Source organism: Panthera uncia, chromosome D2, assembly GCF_023721935.1.
Source record: "Panthera uncia isolate 11264 chromosome D2, Puncia_PCG_1.0, whole genome shotgun sequence".
Classification (NCBI taxonomy): Eukaryota; Metazoa; Chordata; class Mammalia; order Carnivora; family Felidae; genus Panthera; species Panthera uncia.
In genome coordinates this window covers 55,476,960-55,495,341 of record NC_064818.1, presented here as the reverse complement: position 1 = coordinate 55,495,341, position 18,382 = coordinate 55,476,960, and the positions used below count along the sequence as shown (strand labels likewise).

At 42.3% G+C, this 18,382-nt stretch overlaps 1 protein-coding gene across 2 annotated transcripts in view; it reads left to right on the top strand.

Annotated features, from left to right (window-relative positions):
* The window catches only part of HPSE2 (heparanase 2 (inactive)), a 404,410-nt gene that overhangs the window by 376,325 nt on the left and 9,703 nt on the right, over nt 1-18,382 (top strand). For both annotated transcript variants that reach the window (XM_049645558.1, XM_049645559.1), the window contains one exon: nt 5,590-5,736. In XM_049645558.1, the coding sequence (XP_049501515.1) occupies nt 5,590-5,736 (147 nt within the window). The remainder of the gene's footprint in view (nt 1-5,589; nt 5,737-18,382) is intronic.

Here is an 18,382-nt window from a genome sequence, read left to right as displayed (position 1 = left end):
TGGACGCACTGAGCTCACTGAAGTTGCAGGTCTCTTCCATGTCTGTGAATGTTCAATGCCCCAGACAGGTAAGCACAGGGATAGGACAAGTGTCTCTGCTCCTTCTCCCTGGGAAGCCATGTGCCCTGTATGTGCCCTCTTATCTTCCACAACAGTCATGAGGAAACACTACTGATTCACTTAGTTTATTCATACCCAATGAGGTCAAGGTCACAGAGTGGGCATGTTGGCTTCCCACTATTCAATCTTGACCAGTACTCTGAAAATATATATCCTTGGCCAAAACAGGGATTGGGTGAGAAAGTATAAACTTATCAGCAGAACGACCCAAAGAGAGTGTCTATTCAAACAACTCCTGCACTCCAATGTATATTGAACACTTGCCACATGCCAGGCATCTTGCCAGATATTTGTACTATACACAACTAACAACACTAATAATACAAACAATTTTACATTTGGGAAGAACCCTTAGAGATCTTTTGGTCTGGTGTCCTATACAACAGAAATTCCTTTTACAGCCTCCTTGATGGACAGTTATGCAACCTCTAATTGAATACCTCCTTGCCCTTCCTGGCAGACTTTTGCATTGTGGTTTGGTTTTGACCTAGGAGAGTGTTGTGTTTTAGGCTGGATTTAGGATAAAAAGTTACGTATGCATACCAACACGAGCAGGTGCTTTCCTGCCTTCTTTCCTAGAATTAACAGATGAGGAGCCTGGCAGCGTGGCAGTTCTCGCCTTAGGTCTTCTTGTTCAGAGAACAAATAAGTTTTGACTGGGAAACCTTGTTTTTATAAACCATTCTGCTGAAACAATGTATGTTTCTGGGGAGGAGTTGAGGTCCTTAGCCAAGTTCAGAACCAATTGGAACCTGGTGGATATTGAAGCAAAATTGAGCCTTTTGGGGTTCAAGTTTGTTTATTATTGGCAAAACACGACTTCCTGTTTTTTAGAAGAATTTTTTTAAAGACTCATAAAAAAGGTTCCTGAGGCTTCTTGGACATCAAATAGCTCTTACAAAACAATATTTTGATGAGTTAAGTGTAAATGAATCAGAGACATGTGGATTAAATTTCCCTTAAAATACACAGGGGCTTTGAAATTAGGGGAAAAAATGTTTGGCAAAACATGGCCTGACTTTTACCGAACCCAAAAACTTTGAGTTAGATTTGGAGACAATGGACCAACCCAGTTTTCAAACACATGGACTTTCACTGGAAATGGACCATGGATTCCAAAGCACCGTCTTCTCTTCCCTTTCCTCTGTCTCTCAGCTTCACTGGAGGCATTTCTAGAACGGTGACTGTTTTTTATCTGGACGTCAAGATGCACCTCTCCATATGATGTCCCCTACCTCTTATATCCAGGATACTCCACTTTGAGCCTCCCTTCCCTGACTCACTTCCTCCTACCCCCATGGCATCACAGAGAAGACGTCAGGCAGCAAAAGAACAGCCAAAAAGATGCACTCCAGATGCATGGATTGTCTGCTGGTGAAAAAGTCTCACCACAATGAGACTTGGAGTAAGATAGATGTTCCACCAGAAAGAAAGGGACATTTGCTAAGAGAACCAAAAGTCACCTGGACTTGACATCAGAAGACGATCAACTGCCTGTCAGCCATGCTTTCTGTCAGACCCCATCTTCTTAGGGAACAGATACTCCTCCAAGCTTACTTTTCTGTGGGCAGAGAATACATATTCTTCAGGAATCTGTATTCTTGACACAGTACTCTCAGGTTGGTGCTGCAGTCTCCACCCAAGAATGTGGCTTCGCAGCCAGAAGACCTCTGCCTAATGCCTTTGCCCATCAGCCAGGCAGAAAAAGGGACAGCTGAGGTAGTCTTCAATGCCAGTTCCTACCTGAGGAGGCTCTGTGCATTCTGTGAGAGCCTCTGCACATTGGTCTGTGAGCTGGCTTTCAGTACAGGTTTTTCTCCCCCAGGGGAACTATGTAAATGGAAATCAGACCATTGCCAAGCAGCTTGAAAAGACAGCTTTCCCTGCAGCTATGCTGTGATTTCAGGTCTCCCTCCCACCCACCACTTCCCCACATCCCACCCTTCTCCTCTGCAGTCTCCCAGGGCTCATTCTGCCCCAGCTCTGCAGAGGAGAAACTTGTAAATGCAAGCACACAGCTTTCCCTCCTCCACTGCTAGCCTTTGAGAAAGTTATCTGCTGGTAGTTAGCAAAAGAGCTTACCACAGCCTGGCAAAATTGGTACCCATCCATGCCTACTTTTGCTCACACTCTGAAGCCCAGAGTACCTGTAATTAATGGTGTTTGCCTCAGTTTCCTCAGCTAAGCTAAACCTAAAGCCCACCCACCAATGGAATATAGTTGGTGTTCTTTTAACGATGGTAACGCTGACACAGGCTAGCAGCATCTCTCTTCTGAGCTCTAGTGACACAAGTTTGCTCAGTAAATGGGCATTCTCTTCTGACCTACTCAGTTGGCTCTAAAAGTTACTTCACATGATTCAGAATATTGAGAAGAAGGACCAGAGGAGGAGGAGCCAGAAAGAAGTCATTTAACAATCTATCAGAATATCAGTGCAGGCATCCAGAAAGCCTTGAACACAATAATGTGCCCTCCTACAGATGCAAGAAGAACCATCTGACACACAGTCAGTGGAATATACTTTGGGAATTATTCTCATAAATAAACTTAATGGATTACTCTAAGCATGTGGTTTCCAAACCCAACTCATCTGCCAAATATCCTAAATATATATGTATATATCCTAGCCCCCATCACAAATGGATGGAATCAACATCTCCAGGATGAGCCCTGGTAACTGTATTATTAAAAAACAAAACAGGGGCGCCTGGGTGGCGCAGTCGGTTAAGCGTCCGACTTCAGCCAGGTCACGATCTCGCGGTCCGTGAGTTCGAGCCCCGCGTCAGGCTCTGGGCTGATGGCTCAGAGCCTGGAGCCTGCTTCCAATTCTGTGTCTCCCTCTCTCTCTGCCCCTCCCCCGTTCATGCTCTGTCTCTCTCTGTCCCAAAAAAAAATAAATAAAAAACGTTGAAAAAAAAATTTTTTAAAAAAACAAAACAAAACAAAACAAAACAAAAGCAACCCAAGTTATCATGTTGACCTGCCCTTAGTCACTCAACTCTTCATTAGCACCTTTAGAAGCAGAGGTGAGTGACCCAGAGGGTAAGGGATGCTGTTTCTGCAAGGAATGATATTTTCCTCTGGGCAAAGTTGACTTAGAGTTTCTCTGAAATCCTCCTTTGAAGGCAGGACTGGGTCATTTCTTCTGTTTCCTCTCATTAACCCATCCAGATGGGGCCCTAGGGGACCCCTTAGAAACAAAGTCTTTTTTCCTACAAGAAAGAAGGAAATCATTATAGTTTTGTTGATACATGCTGGAAGGCTCTTGCATGTAGGCATACAGTTCTTCCAGGCTTCTGAACATCCTGTGCTGGTTTAAAAGGATTCCAAAATGTGAGTAGTTTTATAATCTTGGTCTAGGTAAACAGCAAAAGCAGAAATCAAAAAGATCGATAAATTTGACTACCTAACAGTTTTTAACTTTTTTTTTTTTTTTTTTTTTTTTTGAGAGCTAACACATACAAGTGCGGGAGGGTGAGAGGGAGAGAGAGAGAGATGATCCCAAACAGGCTCCATGCTCAGTGTGGACCCTGACACAGGGCTCCATCCCACAACCCTGGGATCATGACCTGAGCTGAAATCAACAATAGGATACTTAACTGACTGAGCCACCCATGTGCCCCAAGTTTTTAACTTCTATACATCAAAATAAAATATAAACAAACTGAATTGGCCAAAGAAACCTGGGGAAAATTTTGCAACATACATGCAGACAAAGGATCACCATCTTTAGTAAATAGTTTTTATAAATCAATAGAAAATGAGCAAAGGACATGAATAGTCAGTTCATACGAGAGATGAAATGGCAAGCAGACAAATGAAAATAATACAGCACCTCTGCACGAATGTTTTAAAAATACAAATTAATACAACATTGAAATCCCACTATCACCTCTCAGGTTGAGAAATGTGTTTTATTTTATTTTATTTTATTTTATTTTATTTTATTTTATTTTATTTTTAATGTTCATTCACTTTGGGGGGTAGGGGGAGCAGAGAGAGAGAGGGAGACAGAATCCAAAGCAGACTCCAGGCTCTGAGCTGTCAGCAGAGCCCAATGTAGGGCTCAAACTCACTCAAACTGTGAGATCATGACCTGAGCCAAAGTCAGACACTTAACCGATTGAGCCACCCAGGCGCCCGAGAAAGGTATTTTAAAATGTTAATATCCATTATTCTTAAGGGTATGAGGAAATGGGTGCACTTATAGATAGCTGCACAGAGCAAATTGGTATAAGCTTTCTAGAGAATTAACATCAATATTAGCAAAATGTGTGTATCAGTCAGGATGAGTGAGGTGATGCTATGATAATGGAGGACCCACAAATCTCCACGGCTTTCCATAAGGAAGTGTATTTCTCATTCATGCTACTTGTCTGCCTTGGCTCAGCTGTAGCTCTGCTCCACATCCTCCTCATTCCAGGATGCAGGTCAATAGAGTCACCTCTGTCGTGAACATCGATGGTCTTGTGACACAGCAAAAACACATGGCAAAACACAGGCTGCCTCTTAAAGCTTATGCCCAAAGATTTTAACAGCACATTTTATTGGCCAAAGCCAATTGTGTAATCTCTAGGGTTCAACAGAGCAGGGACAAAAAATCTTCCCACAGGGAGGGGCATCACTGGAAATGAAGCAGAGATTTGGTTAAGAACCATACAATGTGCATTCCCCTTGACCTAACGTGCCCAACTTCCAGGATTGTATCCGAAATAATGGTGATATGCAAAAGTTTATATAATGGAATATGTAATTTGAAATGGCAAAAATTTGAAAACAATGTAAGTCCCCAAATGTAGGGGGTTAACTAAACAAATTATGTTACATTACTACGATTGAAGAATTTAGCATTCTTCTATAAGTATAGAAGGAAATACAATAACATAATAACATGGGAATATGTTTAAGATGTTCACAAAGTGAAGAAACAATATGGTCCCAATTAAATGAAAACTGAGAAATGTATATGTATGTGTGAAAGTACTCTGTAAATATTTGAATTAATATTGAATTAATAAAACAAAAAATACTGGAAGGATGTTTACCAAAATTTTATCATATCTCAAGATATTTGGATTATAGGATAATTTTCTTTTTCTTCTTTGTATGTCTTTGTATTTTTTCCTTTTTTTCTGCAATCGGCATGTTTTATTTTCATATTCAGAAAAAAGATATTTTGTTTTCTAAAATCATTTTAATACATTTAAACAAAAACAAAAAGAGTTTGGTGGGAAGCAGGTATCTTCTTTGCAGGAAGCCACAATAACAAGGCCTTCCTGTCTTTGAAGGTGTAAGTGACCAAGAACTATAAAATAAGTGGCCTTTCCTGAGGCAGTCCTGTTTGGTGCAGTCTATAAATTATTTAGCAGTAACTAACTGACAACTTTATTTCCATCTTTCCCTTCTCTCTCTCTCTCTCTCTCTCTCTCTCTCTCTCCCTCTCTCCCTCTCTCTCTCTCTCCTTCTCAGCCACAACTATGTTCGAGGGTCCATTACACTTTTTATCATCAACCTGCACCGATCAAGAAAGAAAATCAAACTGGCTGGGACCCTCAGGGACAAGCTCGTGCACCAGTATCTACTGCAGCCCTATGGACAGGAGGGCCTGAAGTCCAAGTAAGTGCAAACCTGGAAATAGCTTCAGAACAAGTGCAGCAGGAGCTGGGAGGGGAAGGAGCTAGAATTGCCCCTTTGGTGTTGCTAATTCATTTGGGGGCTCAGTGGAATGGAATCAGGGAACTGCTGACTCAAACCCCTCCCTGTCTCTAGGCTTAGATTCCTCAACCGTGGAGTCAAATGGTAAACACAATATTTCTTAACAAGGGCATTTTTGGTATCTGGGCAAGACAATTCATTATGAAAGGTAATCTCATTTCAAGCTACTTATTAGCATCCTTGGTCCCTGCCCACTAAATGCCAATAGCATCCCCTAGTCACGTGACAACCAAAAACTCTGATAGTTGAAAACCATGCCCCTTTCATCTGTAACATTCTGTCATGCTATAACTCCTTATTTGTCAGCATCTACAAACCTCATGGCATTAGAAGGAGGAGCACTGGACAAAGGGTTGAAAGTTCAGAGTTCAAGAGTCTGTTCTGCCCCTAACTGTTTAACTTTAGATCCATCACCTCTTGGATCTCAGTTTCCTTATTTGAATGTTTGAAGAGAAATTATATTTTGAGGGCTCTGTGGTCCCTTCAAACTCTATAAATATATGATTCTGTGATACTCCCTACCTCCCTCCATCTCTGCCAGAGACTATTGACAACACTGACCTCTGCCAAGAGAAAACAGCTCTAGGCCACAGTGAGAAGAGCCTGGTCACAGGCAAGGCCACTTCAGCTCCCCGAGTAAGGCCTCCCAGGCAGGGTATGGGATGCTGTACAGACTGGGAGCATTCCTATTGCATTTTTAATGTTTACCAAGTTTAACAAAGCTGTAAACTTGGAGCAGGTGGCTTGCACTCCCACAGCTGCCCACAACTATTTGCGCTATAATTGTTCGCTGTTTCACTGCAACCTTGGTGGCTTGCATTTGGCTTCCAACTGTATGTGCAATGGGAACAAAACACAATCTGGGAAGTCACTTATTGAGTCTCTTCAGGCCACCCTAGATCTGTATTTTCAGTCTTGGTTCACATACTGGCTCTTTTCTTTGGCTACACGTACATTGCATCTACTTTTCTTTCCTCTCAATCCTACCTGTATTAGGAGATTCTCTTGAGTATTTTATCCACTCTCTTTCTATTTCCCAGTAGTTCATGACCAGTGTGCTGAATTCCTGGCCTTCATCTCAGGCAGGAGAACCAGTTCTGGTCCCAGCTTCACTAAATAATTATTGACCTGGGCAGATCCTCTAATCCTAATCCCTTGGCCTCAGTGTTCTAATCTGCAAAATTCAAGGGTTGCTGTATATTTGGTAGGGTCCCTTCCAGCTCACAAATTCTCACCCTGGGTCTGATTTTCTGAGGACCATGAATATGTTCAAGTCTCCCACTGCCACTCACTAATGACCTGCAAAGTTACTTCTGGCAGAAGGGCTGACACCTCAGCAGTGATTGTGATATTCAGGGTCCAGTGGAGCCAGTGAGACTAGGAACTGAGCCTGCCCAGCATTGGAAAGTCATGTGTACTGCGTGGAAGGAACTGGCCAAATGCTTTAGTCCAACAGGCCATTTGCTGGCTGTGTGTCCTTGCACAAGTTACATAATCTGCAAGTCTCAGTTTCTTCATCTCATGTGGAGAGGAGTAAATAAGGTAATCTATGTAAAGTTTCTGACACATAATAAGTGTGTAGTAAATGCCCATTGTGTTCCTTTTCCTCAACTCAGGACTCTAGTTCGTTGGGGAGGAAGAGGGAAAAAAATTGCTCTCTTTCTGACATCTCTAAGATGCTCTTCCAAAGCAGAGTCTTCTCAGTTTTTTAAGATAATATGTTGCTAAAACACCTGTTAAGATTATGATAAGAATGGTACAGATGGAAATCCATGAAACAGGAGGAGATGGTAGTCAGAGGATAGGATCAGTTTATGAGCTTGTTCCCCCACCAACCGAGGGCACAAGCCTCCAACCCTGTTTACCCCACCCTAAGTCCCTACCTCCAGGATTATGAACCTGGCCACACCTTGGCCCTTCTGCTTGTTTCCATCCTTAAGAGTGATTGAAGCAACTCCCACTGGCTACTGATATCACATACATTCCAATTATGCCGTCTTGTGCCCCACCTTGTCACCACCTTGATGAGTTGTGTTACGGCTTTGTTGAGAATGTAGGAGGAATAGAGAAAAAGAGAATTTCATTCCACAGGAGTCCTGAAGAGGGATTTGGTAATGCCCACTGAGATCAAATAACAATGCCATGCAATTGAAAGAAGAGGGAACTGGACTCAGAAGGCCTGGATATGAATCCAGTTGCTACCATTTAACTGGGCAAACCTCGGCTCCCTTACCTGTCAGATGGGGGTTATTGTGAGAATCAAATTAGAGCATGTGGGTGAAATGAAACCTTCTACAAATGAAAATTTCACACACCCACGCACATGCGTATGTATATAGGCATAAATACATGCACATATGATTTTACATATATCATATTAAAGAGAGTTTTGGACTGGGAGTTAAGAGAACTGGATTCCAGACCTAATCCTGCCACTACTTCCCTGTGAAAATTTGAGCCCTTCACTTAATGCTCTAAGCCTGTTTCTCTCCTGTAAACTACTGCTAATTTGGCACCTCTCCCATTCTAGACCTCAGTGGCTCTGACCCTGTGCTGTGCCATCCTGAACTGTTAGCTGCCAGTAGGGGCTACCAGCTGCACACTCAGTGCCCCCAGTGCTCTGCTCCATAACTACAAATAAGTGCAAGAGCCTTCAGTGGTTCTGAGATAGGGGTCTCACAGGAAGGGTGTGGTTTTGGTGAAGCATACTCTGCAAGAGAGGATGAAAGGAAATGCAAGGAAGTGATTTCAGCCTTTGGTGTCTCCTTCTCTGCTTTATAAGCCTCTAGGGCCAGATTCTGTGTTCTGTGTCTGCTAATTCCTTGTTGCAGCCTGGAGCCATATTAGCTCAGAAGAGGATGGAAGGCTCTGGGAGCAGAGGAACCTGTGATTGCTCTTGTCTGGAGGAACCAGAAAGAGGATATGGAGCAAGTCAGTGTGCCATATAAGCCAGTTAGACTTTTTGGCCTGGGGTTTCAGGAGTAGAGAAATGCCAGCAAACTTTTATGATTGGTTGAAAACATGGGGTTATTCTCATTCTCTTGGAGCTGCCATCAGGACTGGGTATATTTGAAATCTCTGAAAAGATATTTCCACATGATCTTGGGGGTCAAGTACTGTCAGGTACTGGAAGCACCCTTAGGGCCACAATCAGGCATAGTCTAGGCATCCAAGTCCATAAATGAGGGTTCCTGTTTCTCATTTCAGTGAGTAAACCAATCATAGGACCTGCTACTCAAAGTCTTTAGGTGAGAGATAGTTAGTCTGAAGTCTTTAGGTGAGAGATAGTTCTCATTCTCAGAATCAGACAAAAGGTGGGTGCCCTCTACCCCATAGGATAGGAGAAGGGAAACTTAGAAAACTGAAGTGTGTACAAGAGAAGGGTATTCTGTGCCTGGAATACATATGCTTTAAAGATGGCTGAAGGAAATAGGGAGATTTAATTCAGAGAAGAAAAATAAGGTAAGTCATGAGGACTTTCTTCAGATATTTCAGGGATTAAGTGAAAGAAAACAGATTTAGCCTAGAATCCTCTAAAATGACAGCAAACCAGGAGTACAATTTAAAAGAGAAAGATTTCACCACAAAAAGAGCTCATTTTCCAAAGGCTTGCCTGGTCTGACTGAGGACGGGGTTTCTTAGGAGGTAGCCTGTTACTCAGAGAGTGAGCGGCCATGGCCATCTCAGAGGTGCTCCAAGATTCTCACTCAGTGGGAGGTTGAGCTAAAAGAGTTCTGCTTCCCATTGAACTCTAAAATTCAATTATTCTCTTCCATTCTCCTTCCCCCACTCCCACTTCACTTTTGGAGCCTGTTGTCTCCATGGTCACCAGCCAAGTAGCTTCCTCAGGCCACTAAAAGGCCACACAAAGAGCCTGTGCTATAAGAGGGAGTGGCAGTAATATTTTCTCCAGAAAATCTCCAGCTGCAAGTCCATCCTCTGTCCTGTTCCCTGGTTTCTCACCTTTCTGAGAGAAAGACTGACCATTTACACCCAAAACAATATTAGTTCCCATTCTGGATAAGTCAGAGAGCACCTTTGGGGCATCTCTGTCACCCACAAAGGAGAGAATCTGCCCAGTGCCCCATGTGCACACAAAGCAGTAAACATTGTCCTCTAGAGAATTATTTCTACCCAAGACATAAATATCGCTAATGTCTTTCAACAAACAGGGAAGCAACATGAAGTTGGGCCAAAGAAGTCAACTTATATCAAAAAGCAGGACTCATGTTTTTAGGGAAAAGTCAAACCAAGAACAGGTGTTTGGTCACATCCCAGTGCCCTGCCCTATGTATCTTGTTCAATTCCAATTTGAAGGGGAAACTATCCAAAAATTAGAAAAGAAAGAAGCAACTTTCATCACATTGAGTATTGTATTCCAACACAGAAACCTAAGGGAATCAGTAGATGTAAAGAATCTCGGGAAGAATGACATTTTGAAGTGATCTGGTTCATTCTCCATACCCTTAGATAGATAGTCTGTGACAAAGCCAACTAGACTAGAGGATGCTCTAGGTTTGAAGACCTCTGGGGAAGGAGTGCCCACAATTTCAGTCCTGTCTGAACACTTAATTTTATAAGAACACTGTGGCCTACTGTAGCTTGGACTTTATAGATAAAAATAAATGGTTTTAATAGCCATTATGTCATTTGACATTCTGAAGAGCCCCATGAAGAAAATTGAACAATTCCTGCCTCCCCCGTACTTTAGAGTTGAAGAAAACAAGTCTTAGAGCATTAAGTGACTTATTCAAGAGTCACACAACTATTCGGGCACCTGGGTGGCTCAGTTAGTTAAGTGTCCAACATGGGCTCGGGTCATGATCTCATGGCTTGGCTACTGAGTTCGAGTCCTGCCTGCTTGCAGTCTCTCACAAAACTAAATAAACATTAAAAAAAAGAGAGAGAGAGAGAGTCACACAACTATTAAGTGATAGAGCTAGAAAGTATCTAGCACCCCATTTTCCTGGCCCCAAATCCAGTGCACCTTCCTCAATTCTGTGCTACCCCAACAGTCCAGCAATATAAAATTGTAATGACATACTGACAAATACTCAGTACAGATAACCCTGTCACAATACTGTTTGGTTTCATTTCATCGTAGGCTCTTCACAGAATGGATGTGAAGAGTATCAGGTTACTCAACAATATTCTCTCTCCTAGGCTAATTCATCCCAGTTCTGTCAACTTTTCTTCACAAGTCCTGATTTCAGAGCCTTCTTGAAAATTTTTCTCTGAGCTGCTTCTAAGATACTTTTTCCTAGTCATAGAATATTTTTTAATTCAAATTTCATTGGATTTTCTTGAGAGAGAGAGGGAGAGAGGGCTGGGGAGGGGCAGAGAGAGAGAGGGAGAGAGAGAGAGGGATAGAATCCCAAGCAGGCTCTGTGCCATCAACACAGAACCCAGTTTGGGGCTTAAACCCATGAATTGTGAGATCATGACCTGAGCTGAAATCAGGAATTGAACTCTTAACCAACTGAGCTACCCAGGTGCCCCTCCCCCAGTCATAGAATTTTGATAAAGCTATTTTTTTTTCTCAGACAAACTGGGGAATTCCCTTGCTTCTTCTATGCTCTTATCAAACAAAAGGATTATTAAATGCCAGCAGTAACTATAAATTGCCTTAATTTGGGGCCTATAAAAATTAGTCTTGACTTACTATATTCTGACCCCATACACATAGGCACCTCTAGCTAGCTCCACTTCACCTAATGGAACACAAGCCCAGAAGTACATCTCTGAGGGAAAGATGCTGACATGTGAGGCTTCACATATATCTACGTCCATTCATCACCTTTTATTGAGATCCTACTTTGTTCCAGACATAACTTGTTCCCCTTCAGCAGTCTAACCTGCCTCAGGAATCCCAAGTAGACAAATCAGGGGGAAAAGTCTGAACATAAAGTTCAATGCAAATTCTCTCTCTCAGAATATCTCCTGATCTTCCTAATGACAGCCTACATCATCAATAACCTTCAAGAACTATTTAATATGGGGTGTTTGGGGGAGGGGGAAGGGGATTTTGAGGTCCCTGTCCTAAAGGAGTTCATCTCTCTTACTAGAAACAAACAACTAACAGGAAGCATGGGTGGCACATGAGAGAGGTGTAGAGTATTTCTGCTTTGGGGCTAGTAGGTTCCATATTAAATGTTTAAATTTCCTATCTGCATGAGCCTCTCCTTCAGCTGCCGTGATTTTAGCTGAAAGAAACTTAACACTCCTATGAACCCAGAATCTTATTGCCTATTCTGTAAAGAAATTAACATCTTTTTTTTTCTTTTTCTACATACTGCTTATTTTTTCCATCTCTTCGGGATATGACTTTTGCTTTGATTTCACCCTCATTAAATCCTATATCAAAGAAAAACATTGGCATCTAACTGCTTGCCTTTAGAAGGGTGTCATTTGATGTTAGCCAAACAGAATAGTTCTGAAAATACTCAAGTTGACTCCCAGGTGCTGAGACTTTTATTTTTTTTTTAATTTTTTTTTTCAATGTTTTTTATTTATTTTTGGGACAGAGAGAGACAAAGCATGAACGGGGGAGGGGCAGAGAGAGAGGGAGACACAGAATCGGAAACAGGCTCCAGGCTCCGAGCCATCAGCCCAGAGCCCGACGCGGGGCTCGAACTCACGGACCGCGAGATCGTGACCTGGCTGAAGTCGGACGCTTAACCGACTGCGCCACCCAGGCGCCCCAGTGCTGAGACTTTTAAAAATATCTTCATGTCCCTGTTGGAACAGACCACATTACCATACTTCATCTCCAGATTCAGAGCTTGGCGAGTGTGAGGGTTGAACTAGCTACCACCTGACCTATCACAATCTCTCTCTAATGATGACTAGAAGTGCCACATCTATTTTTGGATACGGACAGATCTGGTAAAAGGAGCTTTGGGAAAAGTCTTAACCCTAAGAATTCTATACCAAGACTTCACCCACACACTCAGAAACAAAACCTGAAGACCTGCTTTCTGGGACCAAAGGGCCATTATTCCACTTACCTCAGTGGACTCGAGACATCTAAGTGTTGAATTTCTATACTGTTGCTGTTAGTTGGTACCTGGAGTTTTTGAACTCTGTTCAACCAGATGTACTCCCTGCAGGTTTCCATTATCTCCACTTGCCTGGGATCATTTAAATTAGTTTCTTCTTAAAATAAACCACTCTATGAAAGTTCTGCAGTAATTAAAAGATGACTTTATAGAGGAAAAATTTGGAAATACTCTTTGAGATCAAGAAGTTTCCTCTATAACGTCCCTGACAGAAAGCCCGTCAGCTTCTGTTTATTGAGACTGCTCATGTCATGAGTCAGCCCACTCTGGGACTAGACAGTTCTGATTGTAGGAAAGATCCTCCTTGTATGAGGCCAGAGGGTGTTTTCTTCCCATTTCTACCCTTGCTTTGGAAAAATTAAGCAGAGTAAATCTATACCTTCTTCATAACGGTTTTTCAAGGTCTCCCTGTAGAGTTCTAGCCTCCAAGCAAACACTCAACTCTTTCAACAATTCCTCAAATGACCTGGTTTCCAGACTGCTCACCTTAGAACCCACTGAGCTATAGAACCTTATCTCCTATAATTAGCTCTTCAATGTTCTTACCTCAGACAAGCTTAGTTGTGGAGGTCTGAGAAGGAGTAGGAAATGTGAGCATTTTGTTATTTCGGATATACCTCACCAACACAGAACAGTATTATTTTTAAATTGTTGCCAACTTCATAATGAAAAATATATTCTCATCTTCATTTGTATCTTTGAGTATTATTAGTAAGCTTGAAAGTTTTTCATGTCTCTTAGTTTTTCTTTTATTAATTTTCTATGTCTTTTGCTTATTTTTCATTTGGGTTATTATCTGTTTGTTAATTATTTGTAAGTTTTTTCTAACATAAGGCAGTTTTCCCTTTGCTAACTATCACATATGTTAAATATTTTCCCCAGTACTTTATTTGCTGTCTTTCCAACTATTTCAGTTTTAGGATATTATCTTGACATACAGAAGTATTCCCTTTTTGTATAGTTAAATCTATATATCTTTTGCTTTGTGGTTTCTTCCTTTCCATTTATATGTCTATGTATTTATGTTCCTAGAATCAGATGAATATGTATCTTTCTTCTAGTTTCTTTTTTTGTTTCATTTTTTATATGTACTTTTTTAATGCCTTTGGAATTTGTTTTGATGTTCTATAAGAGGTAAGAACCATCAATAGTGCTGTTCAAGCTGAAAGTGTGTGAGGAAAGCTATTAACCCACACAGGTGCTGGTTTTAAAAAGTCAGAAAAAAAGACGATCCCTTTTTTAAATGCAAGCATTAGAATGGAGCCCTCTTTTACCTGGAGGAAAAGGCCCGGCTCTGCAGACACAACCATATCATCTTTAGCCCTTTTAAAAGGGCACTCAGAGCCCCTTAGGAGGAGAGATAAGCAGCAGAGGCTGGAGCAAGAAAGGTGCCTGGGATTGGAGAGATTTAGGAGCTGGCCTTGAGCGAACAGGAAGGTGGTACCCAGTCTAACCAGCAATGTTCAAGTTAGTGTTTCAGTTCAGAAAGTCTGAAATGGACACTGTACAAGTAGAAATACAAATATATATATATGAGTATGTATATTTATAAAAATATTACATGTAAGGCTCTGAGTCAGTCTGTAGAAAAAAATAAAGAGAAGTAACTATATAGAGAAATGAGCCTTACAAATATTTAGTTAATGTAAGCTTACTACTCATTGAAACTTAGAGAATTTGGATTCTTTTAACCCATGTGCTCATTTCAGGGTGTCCTGTGGTTCAAAAAGAGATATTAGCCATAACCAAGGTATATAGCATTATCTAAGTAAATAATTATAGACATAATTTGGAAAATACGGTGAAAGAACTGAATAATATACTTAATCCCCCCTTTCCTCTTGCCTGGAGAGAGCTTGAACCACCTTTTGTCTGTAGGGAACTCTCTGTGCCACAGCCCAGGACCTGAAAGAAACCTAAATGCCTTTGAGAACTTACCCTTCAAGAAAAGCACAATGTTTTTCTTTTTCAATGTTAAACGCAGAGTTCATTATCTGTGCAAATGCTTCATCTGATTCGGTTCTTAATTCCTCTCGTAAAGTGCGACGTGCACACTTCTGTGCTGTGTTTTGAGGAACATGTTCATCTCACTAGTGTGCACACTAGTTTCCCCTGTAGCACACACTAGAGGGAAACATGAAATGAAGCAGTTCTTTTGAAATAGCAAAAATGCTCACTTCAGACTGTTAAAAAAAAAATTGCCTTTGAAAAGTTCACATCTGACTTTTAGGATAAAAAACCAGGGCCTGTTGACACGGTACTCCAAAACAGTGAGAAAAGCTCTTTTTATTCACAATAAACTCGGAACGTAATGGTTAGAAAGCTGTGTGATTCCCCTCCACCCAGCTGCAAACATATCCCCACTCTTCCTTCTACCCCTGGTGCTCAGCCGTGGCTGCACTTGGAATCACCTGAGAGCTTTAAAAACCCCAATGCCCAAGCCACACCCCAGACCAATTAAACCAAAATCTCTGGCCTGGGAACCAGGCACTAGTAGTTTTTAAAGCTCTCCATGTGATTCAAATATGTGGCCAAGGTCGAGAACCACTGTCCCTCTAGAAAAATACTGGAGCAAAATCCCAGCTGATTTGCATCTTTGATTTCACCCAGATTCTATTCTTCATTTAGGCACTAAGCCATTTTGCCAAAGGTGTGAACATGCCATGAGCCCCTGGGAGTTGTCTATGACTAAGTAGAAGGATGTGTACGGTTCCCCAAAGGTTTTATTGTTTGTTTTGTTTGAACTCCCAGATTAGTAATGTACAGATCACTGTGCAGATTAGAGGATTATAAAATGCTTTTATACTTTACAGTGACTTGACATCTTAAACCAAGATGTTTAGGAATTCAGGGTTTTCACTTTGCGCTCGGGGTTATTTTCTGAGAGTTTTTCATTTGCCCTCGGCTCCAGAATACATTTTCTTGCAGCCCACTCCCAGCAGCTGGGATCTCTGCACAGCTGCCCATCAAGGCTGTGGTCTCCCCTCCCCACCTTCGCTCACTTGGGGACTCTGGCTGCAGGCAGAGATTTCCATTCTGTTCCAGATAACCCAGATGAAACACTGGTAAATGAGCACCTTAGGCTAAAGCTCACGTTTCCAAGCAGTCGATTCTAAACTGAGGGGCAAGGAAGCAGAATATGAAGGCAGTTCCACTGGACTGAGAAGAAATGGCCCTTGTCTTCTCCCTTCTCCCCACCCTCCAGAGGCTGTGGTTTGGGGGACAGACGAGACATAGGAAACTGAAAAGTCTTAATCTAGCTCATCCCTGTGGCAGGGCCTGGGCCCTGAATCAGGATTTCTTTGGCTGCCAAGCATCAGGAACATGTGGCTCATTCCAGAATAGGCACATGGAGCACCGAACTATGGACCAGCTGCAGAAAACACCAATAGTCACTTGGCAGACTACCTCTTCTCTGCTCATCTTTGCAAGAATGATTCAGAGTCACCGCACACTTTGCATTTTGACATCTGTGGGCCCTGGAACAGAGCCTGTGACACCTGGAATGTCCCATTTTTCACTTTTGAGGGTGCACCAGTGCACCTGATATTACAGGGAACACTTTATCAAAATCCCATAAAACTGAGATATTTATCCCCTTGATTTAACATATTTGAATAGGTATCCAGGGAGCTGTGACTTTAGAATGATGGAACTAATTCAGGGTGTGGCTTATGGACTTGATCTCATACTTTTACATACGGAAAACCCATCTGTGCACATGTGCATGTGCGTGCACACACAACTACACATGCACACACCTGCCCTCCTGACTCTCTTCATCTCACCTGCAGACTGCCCGTAAAGGGTACACTTCTCACCCCCACACTGCCTCTTCCAGCTCTACACAGCTAGGGCTCGGGGAACCTGGTCTCTTGCCACAGAGGAGACTAAGACAAGAAGATAAGGCAGACTACAAGAGGGTAAATATAGCAGAGGGGAGTGTAAGGAAGGGAGAGATGAATTCTGACCTGGCAATCTGGGAAGTCCTCAAGGCTGAGGCCCATTAAGCAGGAGCTGGAAGGATGAGCCATACATCTAGGAAACACTAGACAGAAGGAGATTCCAGACAGTGGGATGAGCTTACTTAAGATTCAGAAGTATAAAAGTTCAAGGCCCATTTTATTTGAAAGGGGTGGGTGGTAGCAAATCATCTTACATGACTGGAATACTTTGTAGGGTGAGGGGAAGGGCCACAAAAATATAATAGAGCCAGAACGCAGAAGACCTCAAAATCCAGGCCGAGAAGTGTGATTTTCCTCATCTCTCTCCTTGTATAATGTATTAATTATGGTGTGTCTGACCATGCATTTGCATGTTTCTGGGCTTTCTGTCTTCACGGGTAAGGTTAGGACTACGCCTGCTACAATTGAATTTGTACATTGCAGAGAACAGTAGGGATATGAATAATGCCCCTTACACACCACTCATGAACGTCAGAGATCATGGCACTGATTCTTTACAACAGGAAGGGAACCAAGTTAACCACATATTAAAGTCTCCGCATAGTTTTTATAGCTGGTTCCTATTGTGTCCTGTGGTTTGAGTGTGATATGCCTATGACATGGAGCTTTGAGATGGTCACAGAGTCAGATTTTCTTCCCAAAGTGCCCCCAGATGATTTGCTCATCTGTTGGGAATTAACAATATCAGTATAAATCCAGGTTCCTTAGCTGGTCTCTCATCTTGTCTGCCAAATGTGCTAAGTTATTTTAAGCCATTAGAAGCACGTGGTAGAATCCCATTATGGCTTGGACCATTATTACACAGACTTGGATAGAACACAGATCAAATCATGACCCCCAAACCTGACTGCAAACAGGAAAAGCCTATATCTCTAACAACTCACCTATAAAATCCCCTAGCTCTGCTTGCGTAAAGAAGTCCCAGTGTTTGCTCAGTGATACAGAAGCCAGATCAAAACTCCTCACTGTTTCAGTAGACCCCTCAAAGAACAGAATGAAGGGCAAATGATCATATCAACCTCAAAACGCCTCAGTGGCCAGGAACTTCATTATATGATGTGGGCTTTGGGGGGCATGAGGGAAACGGGAAGTTTTCGTCTCCATTTGCTCTCTCTCTTACAGTCTCCTGTAACTAACACTAGAGAAAGAGATTGGAGTGTCCAGTCAGGAGAACTCCTTAGAGAGGTTGACCGGGTGGAACTCAACAAACATTAATTAGAATGACTCTCAGAAGCAAGAAGGCACCAAACCACATGCTACTGAACAGTAGTATGAGAACAGTTGGGTCTAGCATGCAAAATGACTCCAGCACACAGATAAAACAAAGCTGAGAAGGACGCGTGCTAAAGAGGGAGCCGCAGATAACGGGCCTCTCTTCCAGCTGGGACTATCAAATAAGGCGCCGTGAAGGAGGCCACATCCAATGGCGGTTGGAGGGAAGAGTGGACTTTTTGACAGATTCTACCACATTCCAGGCAAGGCAAAAAGCAAGCAGGAGGAAAGCTTCAGGGCACACTTGAAAGT